At 37.5% G+C, this 20,255-nt stretch overlaps 1 protein-coding gene across 5 annotated transcripts in view; it reads right to left on the bottom strand.

The window, feature by feature from the left end:
* Positions 1-20,255, bottom strand: part of Celf2 (CUGBP Elav-like family member 2) — a 502,138-nt gene that overhangs the window by 311,061 nt on the left and 170,822 nt on the right. For 3 of the 5 annotated variants that reach the window (XM_076832238.1, XM_076832236.1, XM_076832239.1), the window contains exon 1: positions 1,366-1,472. The exons of the other annotated variants lie outside the window; for them this stretch is intronic. In XM_076832238.1, coding sequence (XP_076688353.1) covers positions 1,366-1,472 — 107 coding nt within the window. Of the gene's footprint in view, positions 1-1,365; positions 1,473-20,255 lie in introns of those variants that run through there. 5 annotated transcript variants of the gene reach the window in all.

The following is a 20,255-nucleotide window of genomic DNA, read 5'->3' as shown; positions in this document are numbered from 1 at the left end:
AAATCAAAAATCAATATATTCCACAGAGACCTTTAACTTAACAACTTAATAGGCTATACAATAATAGTTTGTGACCAAAATTTAAAGGGTAAAAGTTCTCAGTTGTCCTTGACTTTCTAAATGGTTTATCTACATGGATGCCAAAAGGGAAGGTAGGGACGAGAAATTATAATTTCCTTTAGCATTAAAAATATTCCTCCTAACTTCTCTTTCTTGATACATTCCATAAGTCCACCAAATGGGCAAATTTTAAAACCCTGAGCATTAAACACTGTAGAAGCAGGTCTGATCATAAGGTATTTGCCAGACTGATAATGGTATTACAAGAATTCTCAATCAATAAGTTTTCTTTCTGTAGTTAACAGAGAGGTAAGCAATAAATCTCTAACTTAATCCAGCCAACGTAACTGCAAAATGCAAACATCTCTGTGAACGGCAGATACTCAATTTTTAAAAGCACAAAACCACAAACAAGCATTTCTAAAAACTCTTCATTCTGATAGTCTATACAAACAAGATTATAGGAGATAAAAAGGGTGTTGAGAAAGAAAGAAAAAAAAAATCCCCAGACATGCATTAAGCTAGTTTGACAGCTCCATTGTTCAGCCGGTCCCATTGTCAGACCCAAAGATGTATTCAGTGCTACAATGTCTGCTAGCAAATAAACAAAAGACTACATTTTTCAAAGCAGGATGCCAATTCTATCATAATTCTCTCTCTGCTTCCCAAAATGTCAGTGGTGCCTCCTTTTTGGTATGTGAGAGAACCCCAACACCGATGCAAGAAACAAATATTTGCTTTCTATACATGGGGACCTAGGACGCCATGCATGAACAGAGGTCTCCAAACAGGTACACATTTGGCATACAGGATAAAGTGATCCAAACCTGGTAACACAGGAGGACTATTTAGGTAGGCTAAGTCCAGATTAGAGCGGTATTTGGAACGCAAGTCTAATATGGAGTCTCCTCAGCTCCTTTTTCGGTGATTATTCCATGCAGAGTGCATAATAATGAAAGAGCCTTAGACATTGCAAAGGAAAAGACGAACCAAGAGCCAGATACGGAGCCCTTAAAATGATCCACTGGCCACTCACACATAGCAGCGAGCAAATACATGATCTGTTTTCAAAAGGTAACTAGTACAAATAGAACTCGCTCACAGCAGTGCTTTTCCTTTCTCTGGCTTGCTCTCTCCCAATCTCTTAGTCTCAATTTCCTTCCCCTCTCTCTCTCTCTTTAGATTCTTTTTTTCTCCTCTTCTCTTCTAAGATAAGGAAGCTACTTGATTCAGGGCATGATTATTGTCTCAGCCAGCTCTAGAAACTAGAAAAGCACACATTAAACAAAGAACACAACAACATACCTTAAAAGCAGCTCTTCATTTCTCATAGTAACAGCGGATTTGGGACAGCGCATGCTTTCTACACAGATAGTCTCAACAAAAGCCAGTTCAGAAGTACGCTCAAACATCAATGCCACAGTCGCTGTTCACTAATGCGCCCTCTCTCTCTCTTTCTCTCTCTCTCCCTCTCTCTCTCCCTCTCTCTCTCTCTCTCCACTCTCTTCCCTAGTCAAATGCTGGATAGTAGAGCAAAGGGGCTCCTGCAGATTCACTAAGTAGAAATAATCCTCTCTGACAAGTTATGTTGTCTCGGCATATTTTTACACTAATACACTGTGCTGCCTATAGGGGTCTTGTTTGCATTCACTCAAGCCTGGCTGGTGTTAGTTCTCCTAATTACCATCTTAAAAAACTGGACAGAAAATTAAGCAACTTGGTTACCTTTTTCTTATACATTTAACAGCAAAGCCAATTTCCCAATTTTCCTTTGCTGTCAACTGTCAGCAGGCATTGCAGATGACTAACGAAAGATTGGGATAGGTCAGTGTGCTCAAAAGCATTTTTGTCTCTTTTTTTCTGGGACACTGCATTCACAGTTGGATTCATCTGTTCCTCTCCTCTTGTCCTCAGGAAGAGTGACAAGGTCAAGACCCTTAGCCCCACCCTGGACCAGGGATGTAGAGGACAGAGATCGGGGGACTTGGAAATGTTTTAACTCTCTGCACACCAGGGTTCTCATAAATCACAGCATAATTCACCTGAAGCAGAGGATCTAAAGCAAAGAGTCACTTGCAAAGATTGTTGGCCCCATTGAAATCCTAATTGACAGAGGAGTATCATCCTCAAAAGGCCATTGAGTTGCTCTTTTCCAAAATAAGAAATATCTGCTTCCTTACTTCAATATACTCCCTAGGCTTTGCATGTAGAGGAAACCAGAAAAACACACTGTACTTCTGTTTTTTGGGATTAGAAGCATTCAAGGCATATTAACCAAGTAAAATAGCTAGTTACACATACACACAAGAAAAAAACTAGATACTGTGGACCAAATGATTGGTTGTCCAAAAGTGCAAGTTAAGGAGCCGCTTCAGGAGATGTGTTCTGACCGGAAGTCAAGAATGTTCTTTGCTTGGATGGAACATCCTAAAACAGCCCAAAACAGACCTGGGTCACTGAACACTGGCCTCCCTCCCATCCTGCATCAGCACAATGGTGCATGTCAATCATGATCTGGATTCTCAGCATTAGCAGAAAAAATAAGAGTCGGGAGAAAATTGGCAGACTGTGTTCCCACCTATTTCAGAGTCTGGAACACACAACAAAATCTTGCTAGATCTTTGACCTCTGAACTTGGTCTTGGTCCACAGCCAGGAAGATGGAGATTATCCTGGGATGCACGTGTGAAGGATCTTTAATTTCTGTTGCACACTAATCCTGTGTAGCACATCAACGGGACTAAGGGATAAAAGCAAAGTAGAATCATTCGCCATCCCTATGTCCAGATGGCAATAAGAAGACATGGTAAATCACTTGACAAAGGTCAGATCATGAAACAAAATCATGTCCCTAAAACAATCTCATTTTAACTTATCCTTGCTGCATTAGAACACATGAAAGTTACGGAGTGAATATATATGAAAATGAGTGACCTTGTCAGGGAATGATAGCATAAAAAATCTAAGATGTTCCTTTGAAGTGGGAAAAGCATTGTGTAATGAGCTTGGAACCAGAGAGGCCTTAGGGAGATAGAGTGTGACCCTCTTCCCCTCCAGACTTGTGTTGAGTGCGGGGCAGAAGGCTCTTGACCTCTCTGGGGCTCTCTTTGCCCTGCGGTTAAATGGAGGCAGTGAATGCAAATTTGTTTTAAGGCACGTGAAGAGCTTGTAATGAAACTGGGTGTGTGTGGTCAGTGCAAACATTCACAAAAAATGGAATGATTGCACTGACATCTGGCATGGGTTTTGTCTATTTGAGAAGGATAAAAATACACTGCTTAGCCCACAGGCCTATTCTGCATATATCCATATAATTTCTAGTGGTGTTAAACTATGAGGCAAGCATTAACATATGACAATAATGCATTCACTTATCTATAAGTAGATTCTTCACATTGGAAGCCAGTAAATGAATTATGAATCCGTATTAGTAATGACTGGAATTGAACCAAACCATTAAATATTTTATACTCTCTTCACTTCCTTTTTAGTCTAGAGACCTTGGTAATGAGAAAGCTATTGAGGTAAGAGTTTAGTACTTGTTCCAACTCCCCTAATATGACAGATTGAGGGCCTTACATCCACCAGTTGCTTGTGCTAAATTGGGATTATAAAGATGAGTGAGTGGAAGGAAGGATGTTATTTATAATATTCACATATAGTATATTAAGTCTTTGACCCCAAATGCATGTTGAATAAATCTTTGCACTTTGTACTGCTACCAATGGAATATCTTTCTGGCTGGTACTTAATAAACACTTGGATAAATATAAAAGAGTGTGTTTACTTTTAACCACTGGAACTGTGATGTTATTTTATTTTCTAAATTCCTTTATGTGGTTTCCTTTACAAAGATGTAGAAAAAAAGTTTTTATTCCAAGTTGGACATTGTTTGGCACAGATGACAACACTGAAAAATTGCTTTTATGCTCTTGTGTTTTAAATTTGAAGACCTCTGCTATATTTAACAGCTCATTTAATCCCTGCAACACTGTAGAGTACACAGAGCTGGTATTATTATCCCCTCAGCTGAAAAAATTCAAGTACAGAAAGACTGAGTGACTTATATGCAGAAGTACAATAATGACTGAATTTGGAAATTCAGTCTCCCAATCATAGGACAATCCAGTGCCCCTACCATACACAGTGGCTCACAGACACAGTCTGGTGAGACATGGCTTTTCAGGAGTGTTTAGCGGAATGAGTCTGACACTTTTCTAATGTATTAGTAATAATCTGAAAGGATAGATAGTAAATTAATGAAAAATTAGTTAAAATATAAGTTCAGATAATAGTAACGTGTCAATTCCTTGCAAGCTTTATTCCAAGTGAAGTTTGAGGCCAGACAGACTAAGAATTTCTGGGAACAAATTATTATTCTTTGAGGTCATTGACAATAGGAGTTAATTTTTAATAATCTTGATTATTACCAAGCTAGTATTATAAGGGAAAATTTTTCAAAAAAAATTATGGCATAAGTAAAAAGAAGAGTACCCTCTACGTTCATAACCAAGAAGATGTTTTTAACTATATAAATTAAATTTTTAGCTTACTATGAAGACTTAGCAAGGGAAACCCTAGGAAAGTGCTACAATGTAGAGATAGTGGTAGGAGTAGAGAATCAGCTAGCTTCCTGACCTTTCTAGATTTGAGTTTCCCAGATATTTTTAAAGGTAAATTATATGTGCCTTTATTTATGTTACAAGCAATTTCCAGAATTAAAAAACCAAATGTTCAAGTATAGCATTAATTACTCTGTTTTCTGCCTTCTGTGCCTTATCTTTGCATTTTGACATTAACATTGCAAAATAATAGCACCATTTTAATATGAGTTGGTAATATGAAGTGTGCTAGGGCCGTAGGGTCTTGGCAGGACAGATTTGTTTGATGAAAGATGGGACACTACAAAAGTCTGCCCTGCCTTTTAGATCCTTAACTTAAAAGAACAATCCTGAAGTGTGGAGGCATCAAGGACATTACATTTATTTAGGTGCTAGTTTCAGATACCAGTAATTGCCAGGTTTACTTAAAAACATCATATTATTATGAAAGAGGGAAAGGAAACACAGAGAACATATGAAGTGTATATAACACAATAACCAAGGTCTAAAAGAAATAGATTTCTAGCATACTAAGTGCCATGATCATAGTAGGTACTCAGTAAACTTGAGAAACACATGTCAATGGATGGATTTTCTTCTACTCTGCTAATATTGAGCACAAGACCACAAAGTTCTCAGACTCAAATTGTCCACCTCACAGGAAGGATTTCTATTGGTGCAATGGAGGCCAAGAATGAAGTCTGCCCAGGGTGGGGCAGGGCCAAGATCTAATGGAACATGGTATAATCCTGTTCCTCCAGGACCCACTGCTCCCTCTTGCCTTGTGGGAAAAAAACCTTCCAAACCCAAAAGGATACAGGGATCGCAAGTCACTACCTGAAACATAAGACTGATTGTTGGTTTAAAGTAAAACCTCAGCAGGGTTGGGAGAGAAAGGATTCCATGGTAATCTGAGGACCTATGTAATTGGAGTTCTTGCATTTGAGGCACTCGAAAACTACCTACCACTCACATTTTAGAAGCAGAAGGCAGCAGCCACCCCAGTGACAAATCCAAGGGCTTTAAAATTCAAACAGACGCTCCCTATACAAGTGGTGGGACAATTTATTCATTTTCAAAATGAAGCATATGGATAAATAATTAGTAAAAATAGATTCAAAGCCCCTCAAAATGATAGGGTCATCTTTATCAATAAGTACATGCAAATAATAAACCATGAAGTACTTAGAACTCCTAGAAGTCTCTTGAGAACAGGTACTAGATAAACTAAGAGGTATTAGTATAAAGAGTGATAATGGATAAATTTATGTAGGTAGACAAAGGTACCTCTAAGAAAAAATGAAGAAAGTGAAGGATTTTTCCGTTAAAATAGACGACCATAAATAGCCAAGTCAATTTAAAAAAAAAAATGGCTTTAGTCTTTGAATTCTTAGAACTTAGCAAATACCATAGTCACAATGAAGTGGTCATTTTTTGCCTAATATTTTGCCAAAAACCATTCTCAGGCAGACGAGAAATCTTGAGATGGCCAAAGGTAAGATGGAAAATGGATCAAGTATATTCTTACTATTTTTAAGAGAGACATACGCACAAGCAACCATTTTTCTGTCTGTTCAAACTTGAACATCAGAGAAAGAGCATAACTGGACCATTTTCTAGGCCTCCTAAAAAAGGAGTTTGGTGCTTCTCTGTTTTCAGTGGTTTTCATTCTAGAGAATCCTAAAGAATAATTAGCACAACATTAACAAAGACCACAGGTGACCTGACCAACTTTCCTTTCTGGAAGGTGAGACCAGGATGAGGATTCAATGTGATTACATGACAGAAATGAAAGAGAAACTTAGATGGTCTAGGAAAGATGGTTTTGAAACCCACATACTATATCTACAGCTCCTATCGCCAGGTGATTTAAGCATTACATTTCTTTCTTTATCACTTTCTGAAATTTATCTACTTATTTACTTGTTTATTATCAGTTTTCTGCATATGAATCTACATTGCATGAAAACATGGACTTTCTCCTTTTTACCCCCACTGTAGAATAAGATGTAGCATATGGTAGTCACTTAGATAGATATTTGTTCCATGGCTGAATTTCTTTGTGAAGCATTTGCCTTAAGTTATTTTGGTTCAGTGGCCATTTCATTTGATTCGTGCAACACATACAAAGCCCAATGAGATGCTTGAAGTCATCAAGTCATTAGGCCACATCATGGGAGGAGACAGAGAGACTAGGAAGGAATTGTTCTCAACTTTAAGAGCTTCTCACATGCCTAGAGGTGGAATGATAAGCTTATTGTTTTCATAATTAAGAAAAAAAACTTTAAAGCATCCTTTATATGGGTGCATAGAAAATAAAGTAATAAAATTACATATTTCTTTCCTTACTTTCTACAAAGGCTGAGAGAGGGTAAGACAGGCCATGGAGAAACAGAATGCATAGGTGAGTCCCACAGAGTCAGTGTCAATGAGAACAGGAGAGTGATTTTTGTGGAATCTTGTCAAAAGCAGGAGAGTGATTTTTGTGGGTGAGGAATAGAAATCAGAAGTCAGACTGATTTTTGCTTCCTTTGTTTTCAGGAGTAGGTCTAAATTCATGAATCTAACTCTTCAGTTGTCCACAGCTCCATGTGTAGGTCTCGCTTCATTTCTCTTCATGTCTCCTGCACTCTGCTTCCCTCTGGTCTCAGCAAGATCTAGAGGAAGTTGTATTCTTATTTGTTCCACTCTTTGACTGCTATTAAGAACAGAACAGTAAATGCTAATAAATTTCCTTAAATCAGTTCCTAATGAGTTGTAGCCTTACTTTTTCAAAGTGCATTGAATCTGGTTTTGCTTTACATGAAGTGCAACGGTACTGTGACTTCTCTATTCCTATCATTGAATGTCTTAACATTGTTAGAGAACATATGGTAGATGTTTTAAGAACATGATTAAGTCACGTTCTTTAAGACGAAGATCCTGGCAGATGACGAGAGGCCACAGAAGTAATGGAGACAAGAAAGAAATTAGTCTGTGACCAAGTGAGAAAGATTGCATTGAAGACTTTGGTGATAAGAAATCATGAAAGATTTTGGGCTCTAGAAAGTTCACTCTGGTTTCAGTATGAAGCATGAACTGAGAACAGGGAAGAGTCTGGAGGTAGGGATAGGAGAGAGGGCAGTTGGGAAGCCACTAAACAAGGAAAAGGTGATGAAGCTTGGCAGGGAGGTTATTCTCTGCCTTGGTCACTGTCTTTTTCAGGCTTGTGTGAGATCTCCGGATGAGATTAAATCACTCAGTTCTCAAAGCAATCCAGTAAACTGATATTGTCATCCACATTACACCCCCAAGGAGATTGAGGACGTTGGAGATTAAGAAAGGTCCAAGATGACAAACCCAGGAATCTGTAGAGATGAGAGGAAAGCCAAGCTCTTTCTGCCATTCCTTATTCTGGGGCAGTAACTTCAGAGGGAGGAGAGGGGCCTGAGTTCTCTTAGTGGGAGAAACAAGATGTAACCAACTGAATGGGTGGAATGACAAAAATGGAGGAGTTGAAGATAATTCTGATGTTTCCAATCTGGTCAATTTGGCAACTGATGATATTGTTGACCAAGAAGAAAACCCAACAAAAGGTAAATCAGGGTTGATGGGGAAGATAACTTATTCCTCTGAGCATAAGCTGCGCCTGAGATGCCCGCAGGCTGATCTTCCCAGTGGAGGAGGCAGTCAGGAATACTGCAGTGGATGAGATCAGCCAGGAAGAGAATAGAGGATGAAAAATAAGAATTGGACCAAGACCAGAACCCCAGGGTGAATCAAAAATTGAGGCGGTCACACAGGAGGATGCTCCAGTGAAAAAAGACAGCCACACATATTACACAAGGGTTTAAACCTAGTTTGAGAGTGAAAATATATACACATAAAGTTGAGTTACCTTGCTGTAAACGATATCATGAATTATTTGTTTGGATGCTAAATGGAAATTCAGGGCAGTATGAATAAGAGGAAGGAAAATTTCAGAAACTAGTTGGGAACTAGGGCAATAACCCTTGAAGACTGGCAAGTGTTAACAGGAAATAGGCTACTTCTGCACTTGCCTGAAAACTTGCTGTAAAGGGAGGCAGGCAGGGGCAGCGGTAGACCCGAGAGGTCAGACTTGCTTGCCCAGAAGCTGGCCAAACATTCATCTGCTGACCTGGACTTTGAGGTGGAAAAGAAATGGTCCTGCTGTCCTTCACCATCTCCTCTAATGCATAACTAAAAATATAATGTGGGGAGGGGCAGAGGCAGGGGCCTGCATCCGGCTCTCAGGTCAGGAAAGCAATGGTGCAGAACGAACTCATATGCTTCCAATAGGCTGCTTGGAGCCAATATTTCCAGAAAGCAATAGCAAAAGTGGTTTTTGAAGGTGCTTGTGAATTTTGCCCGATAAGGATTTCAAACGTTGTAAGGATTTATAAACTCTAGACTTGGATAAAATTTGCTGGGTCACTTGTTTTAAACTTTAAACTTTTTAAAGTAAAGTATCCTATCTTCAAAGGAAAGTACCCATAACTGTCCAGCTCACTGAATATTCACAGACTGAAAATAGCACCTATATTTTTAAAAAGTGTCCATTTAAAATTCCATAACAAAGCTGAATCTGATGAATATAAATATATATGAACCAAAATGCATGTGAGTAAAAATTACCCGAAACAATGGGGATCAGTTTAACAACAATTTCTCTAGAAAGCTTCTAATTCCCCCCATCTTTTCTATTCCTAACTTAGGTCACAGTTATCTCTTCAGGAATTTCCCTATCTCCAGTCTCTCTGGAGATAGGAAAATTATCCCTTCTGTGCATTTCAGCCACAGTTATTTAGCACTGAAGATTGGTCATAATTGTCTCTTACATAGAATTCATGGAAGATTCCCTCTACCCTTCAAATGGAGTCCAAGTTATGTCATGTGGTTCACACTAGACCCACCTATATCCACAAGATGCACCCCATATCTCCAACTAGTCTCTCGGGTTTTCGCACCTGCATACTGTGCTCTTTGTACCTTGAACTTCCAATTCCCCAAAGATACAAATTCTTTTGCCTCCAAGCTTTGTGTTTATGCTATTTCCTACTTTTCAAAATTCCAATTGTCCCCACCCCCTCACCAGGTTTATTTCTGTGTATCTTTCAGGGCTTGACTTAAATATCAAAGTGCTGAGAACAAAAATAAATGTTCAGAAATACTATATGGTGGCCTATATGAATAAGTTAGGACATCATCTTGCCAACAAAGGGAATGAATACAAAGGTGCTATAATATGGTCTCAACTGAAAAATTGAAAAACAAAACCCCCAAATCCTGTGATTAAGCTTCATTCCCTTCCCCAGGACTATAAAATTAATTTTAAAAGTTGAATTATACTATAGAGAATTCCAGAGAGGCACTAGACAGCCCCTGCACTCAAGGAACTGATTATCAAGCTAGAAGGACACGATTCACCTGTGAAACAAAGAACAATACAGTCTTCACTGCTGCGGGACTTTAAATGTCCCAGGAGCTCCAAAGCAGGAGAGACGGCAAGAGGTGGATGGAATAGCCAGAGAGACTTTCATGGCAGGATCAAACTTGGAAGAATCTTGCAGGTCATGCTTCCTTTTGATTAAGACATGGAGGGAAAACATGAGGACATCTCAGACAAAGACTCATCTGAGGTATTTCATGTGGGAGACCATGCAAGCATGGATAGAATAGCATGGATTGTCAAATGCAGAGAAACAGACTCTTGGAAGAGTCAGGTCATACAATGACTCTTGTGAATTGGGCAAAGGAATCTGGATTCAAAGTAGTAAATGATGGAGATTCCATGTAACTTCTCCATCAGTAGATGAGAATCCTCACTGAACACACCAATGAGAGAGTGAAAAACAGATCAGGCAGCTGGTAGCCCACAGGTGGACCATAATGTTCCCAATTAAATATAAACAACTCTCCCAGAAGAGAAAAATAACCAGTGTGCCACTGTGGGGTAGAACAAAAGAAAGGAAAGCAACCACAGAAAGAATGAAACATCCCCTTCCTCCAGTTGCTTATTTATCATTGACAACCCTAGCCATGTTCTGCTGTCTAGTTTGAAAACTGCCAAGGTACTTGTATTAGTTCCCGGGGGGCTGGTGGCTTAAACAACAGAAATCTATTCTACACAGTCCTGGAGGCTGGAAGATCAAGGCGTTAGCAAGTTGGTTTCCCTTTCGTTCCCTCACCTTGCCTGGCAGTATTCTTTTCCTTGTGCCTCCACATCTCTAGTCTCTTCCTCTTCCATATTGATTGGGGCCCCATGCTTATGACTTCATTAACTTTAATTACCTCCACAAAGGCACTATCTACCAATAAAGTCACATTCTGTGATCCTGGGGATTAGGACTTTATATGTGAATTTGGGGAGGATGTAGTTGAGTCCACCGTGATACCTAATACTTCCAGAAAGCACTGAGTCCAGAAGTGACCTCTGTTTCCTTAACTCCTCTTTAGAATCATGCATCACCAGCCCTACTTCTACAATAAGCCTTTCCCAAATTCCTTCTGCAAAGATGCCCCATCATCTCCTTGCCATGCATTCTCCTTTGCTTAAATTAGCAGGTTAAAGTAATCAATTTTGACTACTACTATATTCCCTGTGGCTTTGGGTATTGGCTTTTTACCATATTTCCATATTTCTGATACTAGCCTTTTTTCATTCTTCGTGTCTGCCTTAATTGCCATTTCCCCTTCCCGATTAGGTCCTGATCACTCTTAAAGACTGAGTTCAAATGTTACTTACCCTGAAAACATTTTTTAATGTACTCCTGCAACATGAATTAGATACTTCTTTGGATGGATTTGTACTATGCCCACTTGTCTATGCTAAACTACATTTCCCAGAATTCACTTGTTAAAAAGGTTTCTAGTTCCAGTGAGCTACAAGCAAGATTCCTGGAAGACTTGAAAGACAGAAGGAAAGCAACAGTCCTTTCCTAGCTCACATGCCTTGCAGCTGATCTGCTGACTTGCCTCTGTTGGTGTGAAGCTGCAGCTGGATCTATAACTGCTCTGCTTTCCCTCATTCTCCCTGAGCTTCTCCGAGTTCTGGACCATGTGTGTGTTTAGTTTTGTTGCCAAGGTCACTTAGAGGTAGAGGCAAGAACAACTTATAAGCATTTTAGTCCAACCTCAAGAGGTTCCAGCTTGTGTTTGTGGGTTCTAGCCTATTCTTTATCTCCCTTGCTTTACCATTTCCCCTTCTTGACTAGTTGGGTCTATGGACTTCAAGGTCCAACATCAGATGCAGAGAAAAAATCTTCATAGAGACCGCTTAACCTACTGTCCAATTGTGTAATGTCAAGTCCCTGTAACAAATAATTATCATCTATCTATTCATCATATTCTATCATCTATTGTCTCTCATCTACCTATCCATCCAACTGCCCACCCTCTATTGTCTATCCATCCATCACCTATCCATTCATTCATCATCTATTTGTTTTTCCGTCCTCTCTCTACCTACCTACCTACCTACCTTCTATCTCTCCATCATCTATCTTCTATTTATCTATAAGCTACCTATTGGTCCTATTACTGTTTCTCTGATTGAACCCTGACTCATATACCCCTCCTCTGAATATTTTTCTATATTTCCTCTAAACCTTGGAAAGACTTCATTTGTACCATTTGTCATGCTTTGTTGTCATATTTTGTGCAGTAGATTGGACTATTTTGTCAATTCCTCATGGCTTCCCTCTATTATGTGACTTTGTGGTATACTGGAATGGGTGGAATGTATGCCCTCACATTGATCTTGACAATGTGATTAAATATGCTTGTGTGGTTTGGTTTGGGTTTTTATACATTGTGACCCATCTTGAGAAAAGCATGCCCCAGGGAATCCGCTACCCCTTCCATCTGGGCCTTAGAACACACACATGGAGAAGATCTGAGCCCAGCCCACAGTGGGAGCCAAACTCAGCTGACTCATAGCCTGAAAGAGAGCCACCCAGCATAGATCTGCCAAACCACCCTTGATCTGCAGACTTGCCAGTATAAGAATAAATATTTATTGCTGTAAGCCAACATACTGTGGAATAATTTGTACGTAGCCTTATTGCAGCAAGCAACTAGTCAATTCATTTTCTCCTCTGCGTCTCAGTTAGCATGGCTCTTTGAGATCAGGAACCACACTGATTAATTTCCTTAGAGATCAGGAACCACACTGATAATTTCCTTATCTACAACCCCTACTAAGGTGCCTCATGCACAGTAGATGTTCAATAAATGTTTGCTACATGATAGGATCAACAAATGACCAAATGATTGAATAGTCACAAGGATGACTGGCATGTCAAAGTGGTATTTTAGAAAGAGAAACCCAGGATGTTATTATATAGGCTGGAAGTGATGGAAATGAATGGAAGCAGACAATAGGCATCATGTGGCCATGCATAATTATTGGAAAAATTATTTTCCTTTTTTCCCCCCCAGACACTCCAAGATTTAAAAGGCCCCATGGGTGCTGTTCAAGCTTTTTTTCTTTTGGTGCTGGGGAATGGAACCCAGAGTCTTGCACATGCTAAGCATACCCTTTACCACTAAGCTATACCTTCAACTACTCCTGTGATCCTTGAAGAACATTTTGTTACTCTCTCAAATCTCTCTCAAGCCTGTACCTCCTGTCTGTAGCCATATATAATATTAGGAAAAGTGACAGAAGATAAAAAGTCTAAAATGCCTCAAATAAAACAGAAAACAAAATTACTTAGGAAGTAAAACTTTCTTATTTTTCCTTTATATAACTTGGTTTCTGTGTAATCATCTAATTTGATCTGGGCATTTCATGTCCTTCTTGATCTACTGATGGTTTGTGTTGGTGACATACAGCGTAACACCACATGTGAGACTCTCCAGGCTCTTAACCTGGTCACCAGAGGTCTCTGCAGCCTGTTCCCCTCCATCTCTTCAGTAACAGTCGTCCCAACTGAGACTCTTGTCACATTCCCTTAGCACATGTGTCATTGGCCTGTCATTAGAATTGCTTCTTAGGAGACAGCTTGAAGGATGCCAAATTCATTAGCTGTCTTCAATTGAACTTTGCAAACCCTTTTCTTACATTGAGCAAACAACACACATATAAAAATGTTGCACCCAACACCATAGATACCCACATGTCTTCCACTGTGTTTTGGAGAACAAAGAAATAGTATGCATTTTGTTTGGTGTCAATCATAGCCTGAGATTAAAGCTGCTGTTTAATGAATTCAAAAGTTACACCCGCCCAAATCAGGCTTTCTCTGTCTAAGCTCTGAACTTCAAAAGGAATATTTTATAGGGAAAACACACACACACACACACACACACACACACACACACTCACATAAACAATGCACTTGCACATAAACACGCGCACACATGCACACACTTCAAAAAGGTGCTGTAAACACTTGAATACATTTCATCCTTGTTCCTATAAATGAGATCCAGTGCTGGAATGCCTGGAGAGTCATCAGGGTTGTGCAAAGCCACTGAGAAATGCCCCACAAGATACCCAAACCATGTTGATAGAAGTAGAAAGGGTTAGTTGGTACATATGGGGGCAACTTCTTGAATCTAACTTCCAGGCTGTTTCAAGTTGAAACAAATCTTATTTTGTAACAATTATTTACCCAGAAATCTCTGGAAGATCATTTCCCTTTTAGTCTATCTTTAGCATCTTGCTACAAATGAAACTTATCCATATAATACACTGAATTCCCACTGAGTGTATAATATTGTGCTACTAAAATTTTACTATTAAAATGTCCATAATTTAGATGCCATTAACTCAGATTTAGTGATAATTTGGACATAGAATATCATTTTCTGAAAAGTAATGTCTGTAGTTTTTAATGATTATAAAAGCAACTCTTGTTTACAATATTGCTTAGAAATATTGATAAGTATAAAGGAGAAAAAATTATCAACACCTAAATTAAACTGGAACAATATAATTGTTTTACTTTTGGCATATTTCCTTTCAGTCATTTTCACTGCATATATTTCATCTTTTTATATAGAATTGGGATAGAATTGTAAATATTTTTTATACAACATGAAATAGTTTTCTCATGTAACCAATGACTTTGAAAATATGCTTTCCAAGGATTGTATATTATTTAATTTCACTAATGTCCTCAAATTGATTTTAATATTTCCCTAAGATTAGATACTAAGGGCATTTCTAAATTATATTGATAGCACTGAGGTGAAAATTCTTAAACATGAATGTTTATAGTTATGTCTGATTTTCTTCTGAGAGAAGAAAACTATTTTAGTTCTTATCATATATCACCAATTGCTTTGTAAAAGATTTTCAATGGTTGACATTCCCTCACATACAAGAATGCATGTTTGCCTTTCTCTCAAATGCATTATTATTTAATTTTACATTTGCAAATGTGATGAGTGAAAACATATTACTTCACTGTTCTACTTGGATTTCTTTGAATACCAGTGAAGATAAATATCTTCCCCAAGGTATATTGTCTACTTTTGTGGGTAGTTAATGTGCCTAAGTCATAAACTAGCAATTTTAAGAATTGAGTTATAACATTTCAACATATATTTCTGCATTTTAATTCTTAAAAAATGCTTTTAAATTGGGGCTGGGGTTGTGGCTCAGTGGTAGAGCGCTTGCCAAACTCCTGTGAGGCACTGGGTTAGATCCTCAGCCTCACATAAACATAAATAAACAAAATAAAGGTATTATAAAAAAGATTTATTTAAAAAATTCTTTTAAATTATATCCCTCATATCATCATTTACTTTAGTAAAAATGCTTCTGGTGCTGAATTTTAAAGTTTTATATAGCCATAGATTCCAATTATTTTATTTTTTTCATAAAAAGTTTTGCCCACCCTGAATGTAGGTTGATATTTACCTTTGTATTTTGTTGTTTTTTTTATTTACTTGCCTATTTATTTATTTACCTATTACTTAATTTATTTATTATTTTGCAGTGCTGGGGATTGAACCTAGCACTTCATACATGCTAGGCAAACACTCTAGACATAGAGCCACATCCTCAGCCCTCTATTCTATTTAGAGACAGGGTCTTGCTCAGTTGCCCAGCCTGTCCTCAAACTTGCCTCAGTCTCTTGGGTAGCTGTCATTACAGGAGTGTGCCCCCATGCCTAGCTTATTTTTAATTTTTACTGATTGATTCATGTATAATTTATTTTAGTGCATGGTATAGAAGGTGAGGTTCCCACCTTAGTTTTTCCATTTTTATGTCACATAAATAGTTTTACCAGTATTGCTTATTATATGATCCTTTTCTCTGATTCCATGTTATTGAATATGTAATTTCTTATGTTGGTATCTCATTGCTGTAATTATTTTCATAATTGATAAAGTTTTATAACATCTAATTATCCTAATCCTTATTCTTTCTTTTCAAAGGGGATTTCAGTTGAAGTTTAGAATCATATTGTCCATTCAAAAAAGTTCTATTGAGATTTTGACTGGTATTCATACCAAATTTTTTTTTTATTTATTTGAGAAAATTTAACTTTCTTACAGTACTTGTGCTTTGCATTTGGAAGCAAGGATCAACTATGAATTTACTAAAATCTTAATGTTTTCTCTCTTAGGGAAGACACTATTTCCTTCTGATAGTTTCTACATCTGTCGCTACGGATTTAAAGTAATTGAATTAACTTTTTTTGTTTTTAACCTTTACCTTAAATTCTTACAGATTTTCAGCTATTTTCCATTTTTTATGTTTTTATTCACCTGTTTTGCAAATGATAACATTTTCATCTTTGTCTAATTAGCTTCTTGTTTTAGTTCTATGATCAGACCTCCAGAACATTATTTAATGAATAATAATAATTTTCTTCCTTGTCCATCTCCTATCTAGAGGTTGATTTAAGATAGCTGCCTTTCATCAAATTTTAAAAATTCCTTTGTACTCCTAGTTTCCTAAGCTTTAGGCATAAGGGCTTAATTTCATTAAATACTTGCCCATTGAGTTTTAAAAAATATTACCTGCTAAGGTGATTTTTATCTTACATTATCTCTTATAAACTTAAATGATCTTTTTATTCTTACATAAACCATAACTTGTTGTAAAGTATGATTCTTTTATTGTGCTCTATCTTTGATTTATATCAAGGGTCATAAGTTGAAACAGGATCTTAACTAGAAATCTCAAGGAATATGTGACCCTTTTTTGAGGAAAAAGCAAATGATATACCTTTGACTAAGTTTAAAAAACATATTTAAAACAGCTCTGGCCTGGCATAATGGTGAACCTGTAATCCCAGTGGCTCAGGAGGCTGAGGCAGGAGGATTGCAAGTTCAAAGCCAGCTTTAGCAATTTAGTGAGACCCTAAGCAACTCAGTGAGATCCTGTCTTTATTTTTTTTTATGTATTTTTTTATTGTTGGTTGTTCAAAACATTACATAGTTCTTGATATATCATATTTCACACTTTGATTCAAGTGGGTTATGAACTCCCATTTTTACCCCATATACAGATTGCAGAATCACATCAGTCACACTTCCATTGATTTACATATTGCCATACTAGTGTCTGTTGTATTCTGTTGCCTTTCCTATCCTCTACTATCCCCCCTCCCCACCCCTCCCCTCCCCTCCCCTCTTCTCTCTCTACCCCCTCTACTGTAATTCATTTCTCCCCCTTGTATTATTTTTCCCCTTTCCCCTCGCTTCCTCTTGTATGTAATTTTGTATAACCCTGAGGGTCTCCTTCCATTTCCATGCAATTTCCCTTCTCTCTCCCTTTCCCTCCCACCTCTCATCCCTGTTTAATGTTAATCTTCTTCTCATGCTCTTCGTCCCTACTCTGTTCTTAGTTACTCTCCTGATATCAAAGAAGACATTTGGCATTTGTTTTTTAGGGATTGGCTGGCTTCACTTAGCATAATCTGCTCTAATGCCATCCATTTCCCTCCAGATTCTATGATTTTGTCATTTTTTGATGCAGAGTAATACTTCATTGTGTATAAATGCCACATTTTTTTTTTATCCATTCGTCTATTGAAGGGCATCTAGGTTGGTTCCACAGTCTTGCTATTGTGAATTGTGCTGCTATGAACATCGATGTAGCAGTGTCCCTGTAGCATGCTCTTTTTAGGTCTTTAGGGAATAGACCGAGAAGGGGAATAGCTGTCTTTAAATAAGATTTTAAAAAGGGGAGGGGGCTGGGGATTTGGCTCAGTGGTTTAGCACCCCAGTACCACTACCACCACCACCAACAAAAATAACCCTGTTATCACAGATCTTTACATAACTAAGGAGTATATGCCTGCCTTAGTTTATTATATTATTCACAATGATCATTTACTTTTGGGAAATTCTCCAATTTCAGAAAAGACTTTTGAAGTACTAAGGTTTTAGTGAACTCTGAGAAATGGAAAAAAAAAGTGTTTGAAGAGCTGTTATGAAGTTTTCACTACTGGCTGATGAGATGTTTTTGAATTATCAGTCATTTTGTTGCTTACGTTTTGGAATTGAGAGTCTCTATAGCCCTGCCAATCTTCATTTCTTTCATTAATACCCCGAGACATGTTTCAGGTAGTAGAATCGAATTGAGATGGCGGGACTAAAATACTGCCAAGATGTCTGTCCATGGCTGACCTTCAGAAAAATCTCTTGATGACTTTAGCTTCCTCCCATCAAATGCACCGTTTACATATGTCTACAACATTCCCTTAACCCTTTTATCAGGCTCCCCTTGGAGTGTGCCTTCCTACTCCCTGAAATTCCTCAGGGAAGGTGGCCCTCTTTCCCCTCTTATGTCCTCATATAAACCCATCATATGGGGAAAGGGATGCCTGGCCCTTGTGGTACTGATCACTAGCATTTATTTCTGATATTCCTCCCATCAAGACTGGCCACAGTGAGGTGAGGTGGGCATCAAGAGTGACTTGAATATACTACTGTTCTTCCATAGTCACTGTAGGTATCATCTGAACCCCTTGAATTAATGAGTTTGGTTTAACTTTAAAAAAATCACCAAATAGCCATCATATACATATATATATTACAGTATTAAGATACTCAGTCTGATTATATGATGCTCCTTTGTCCTTCTGAGTTAGATTAAAATCTTAATTTCTACTAATTGAGTAGCAATATCTAATTCCACTATTTTAAAAATATTTTAAAAAACCCACTCAGCATTTCTTTTTACCTTCAATATGATGCATTTATATTATAGGGAAACCCATAAAATCTATAAATTAAATGACATCAAGAAGATACACTAAGGCAGATAACTCTTTATGAGATTAATTAGACTCACATAAAACTTGATTATGTTCATATTATAAAATATCTTTTCTCAGTATTACAGGGGAAAACTCTATTAGTACTTTTCCCTATCTGATTCTAGCAAATTACATGAATTATTCTGAAAACTTTGCCTTTTTTATAGATTGAAATGCAGAGAACTACTTTCTGTTTTTAAAGATCTACATAGGTAACTTCATTGTCACTGTATGGTATAAGTAAATGAAAAAAAAAATGGAAACTAATCAATGATCTTTGGAACTTTGAGACAAACAGATAAGAGTGATTTGATTCCCTCTCAAATTCAGTGATGCTTCTATATTCTGTATTTTAATCTCAACACATAATCATTTTGACCAGAGATTCTTTATGATTAAGTCCACAGATTTCCTAGGAAAGAAGAAAAAGTATCCAAATTTGGACAGGGTGACACTCACTGGCTGCCCTGGAATAGGAGTGTGGGTCTATTGCCATGGTAACCTTTAGACTTTGTAGGTCTTTAGCGACAAGAAGGAACAGGAGAGGGGACTGAGAATGAGACATTGCCAGCTCTATTTTATGACAATGACAAGGGCCAAGTTTTAAAGATGGCTGTGCTTGTTCCACATGTCCCCAAGGACACTGTTTCTAGCCTGCACCAGATTACCACACACAGTTTCAAAATCACAAAGGAAACTTGTAGAAGATGATTACCAAGCACATATATCAAGACAATGTGTGCTTTGTGATCAATTAAAATGCAAGATTAGTCTATGGTGGGACGTCTTACAAAAGGGCCTTTATTCTCAGTACTTTAAAAAAGGCAGATCTATCAAACTTAAGGATAATACAATGCCATGATGATTTAATTGTCAATTACAAATTACTTAAGTGTACTTTAATGATCTATATAAAGCCTTATTTTTTTTTTTTTTTACTTCTAATAGCTATTAATGGTTGTTAAAGAAAATGAAACCACTTTACTGAAATGTAATGTAGGGGCCTATTAAGAACAAGTTTTCAAAATGATAAAATATTATCACAAAAATGTGAACTCCTGTACTTTTTAATATTCCTGAGTAGGTCAATCTTCATTCCACAGAAAGAATATTTCCTTCAAATTACATGCAATTACAGTTTAAACATCTTCATATATATTATATATAGAATAAATTTTACCTAATTCTCAGTCAAAATGCTTCTTCAGAAGTTGGAAAGAGAATGAGGGCAATTTAAAATTACATTTTCTCAAAAAGTCTTAGAAGATTTAAAATACTAGTCATTAGAATAAACTTGAGTGACCACACTCACCCCTATTTGTCTTCATCTTTGCCCTGATCCCTGTTTGCTTTTAAAAATTATTAAAAGA

This window comes from Callospermophilus lateralis, chromosome 13 (assembly GCF_048772815.1).
Source record: "Callospermophilus lateralis isolate mCalLat2 chromosome 13, mCalLat2.hap1, whole genome shotgun sequence".
NCBI lineage: Eukaryota > Metazoa > Chordata > Mammalia > Rodentia > Sciuridae > Callospermophilus > Callospermophilus lateralis.
The sequence above is the reverse complement of the archived record's forward strand: the minus strand, read 5'-3'. Positions and strand labels throughout refer to the sequence as shown.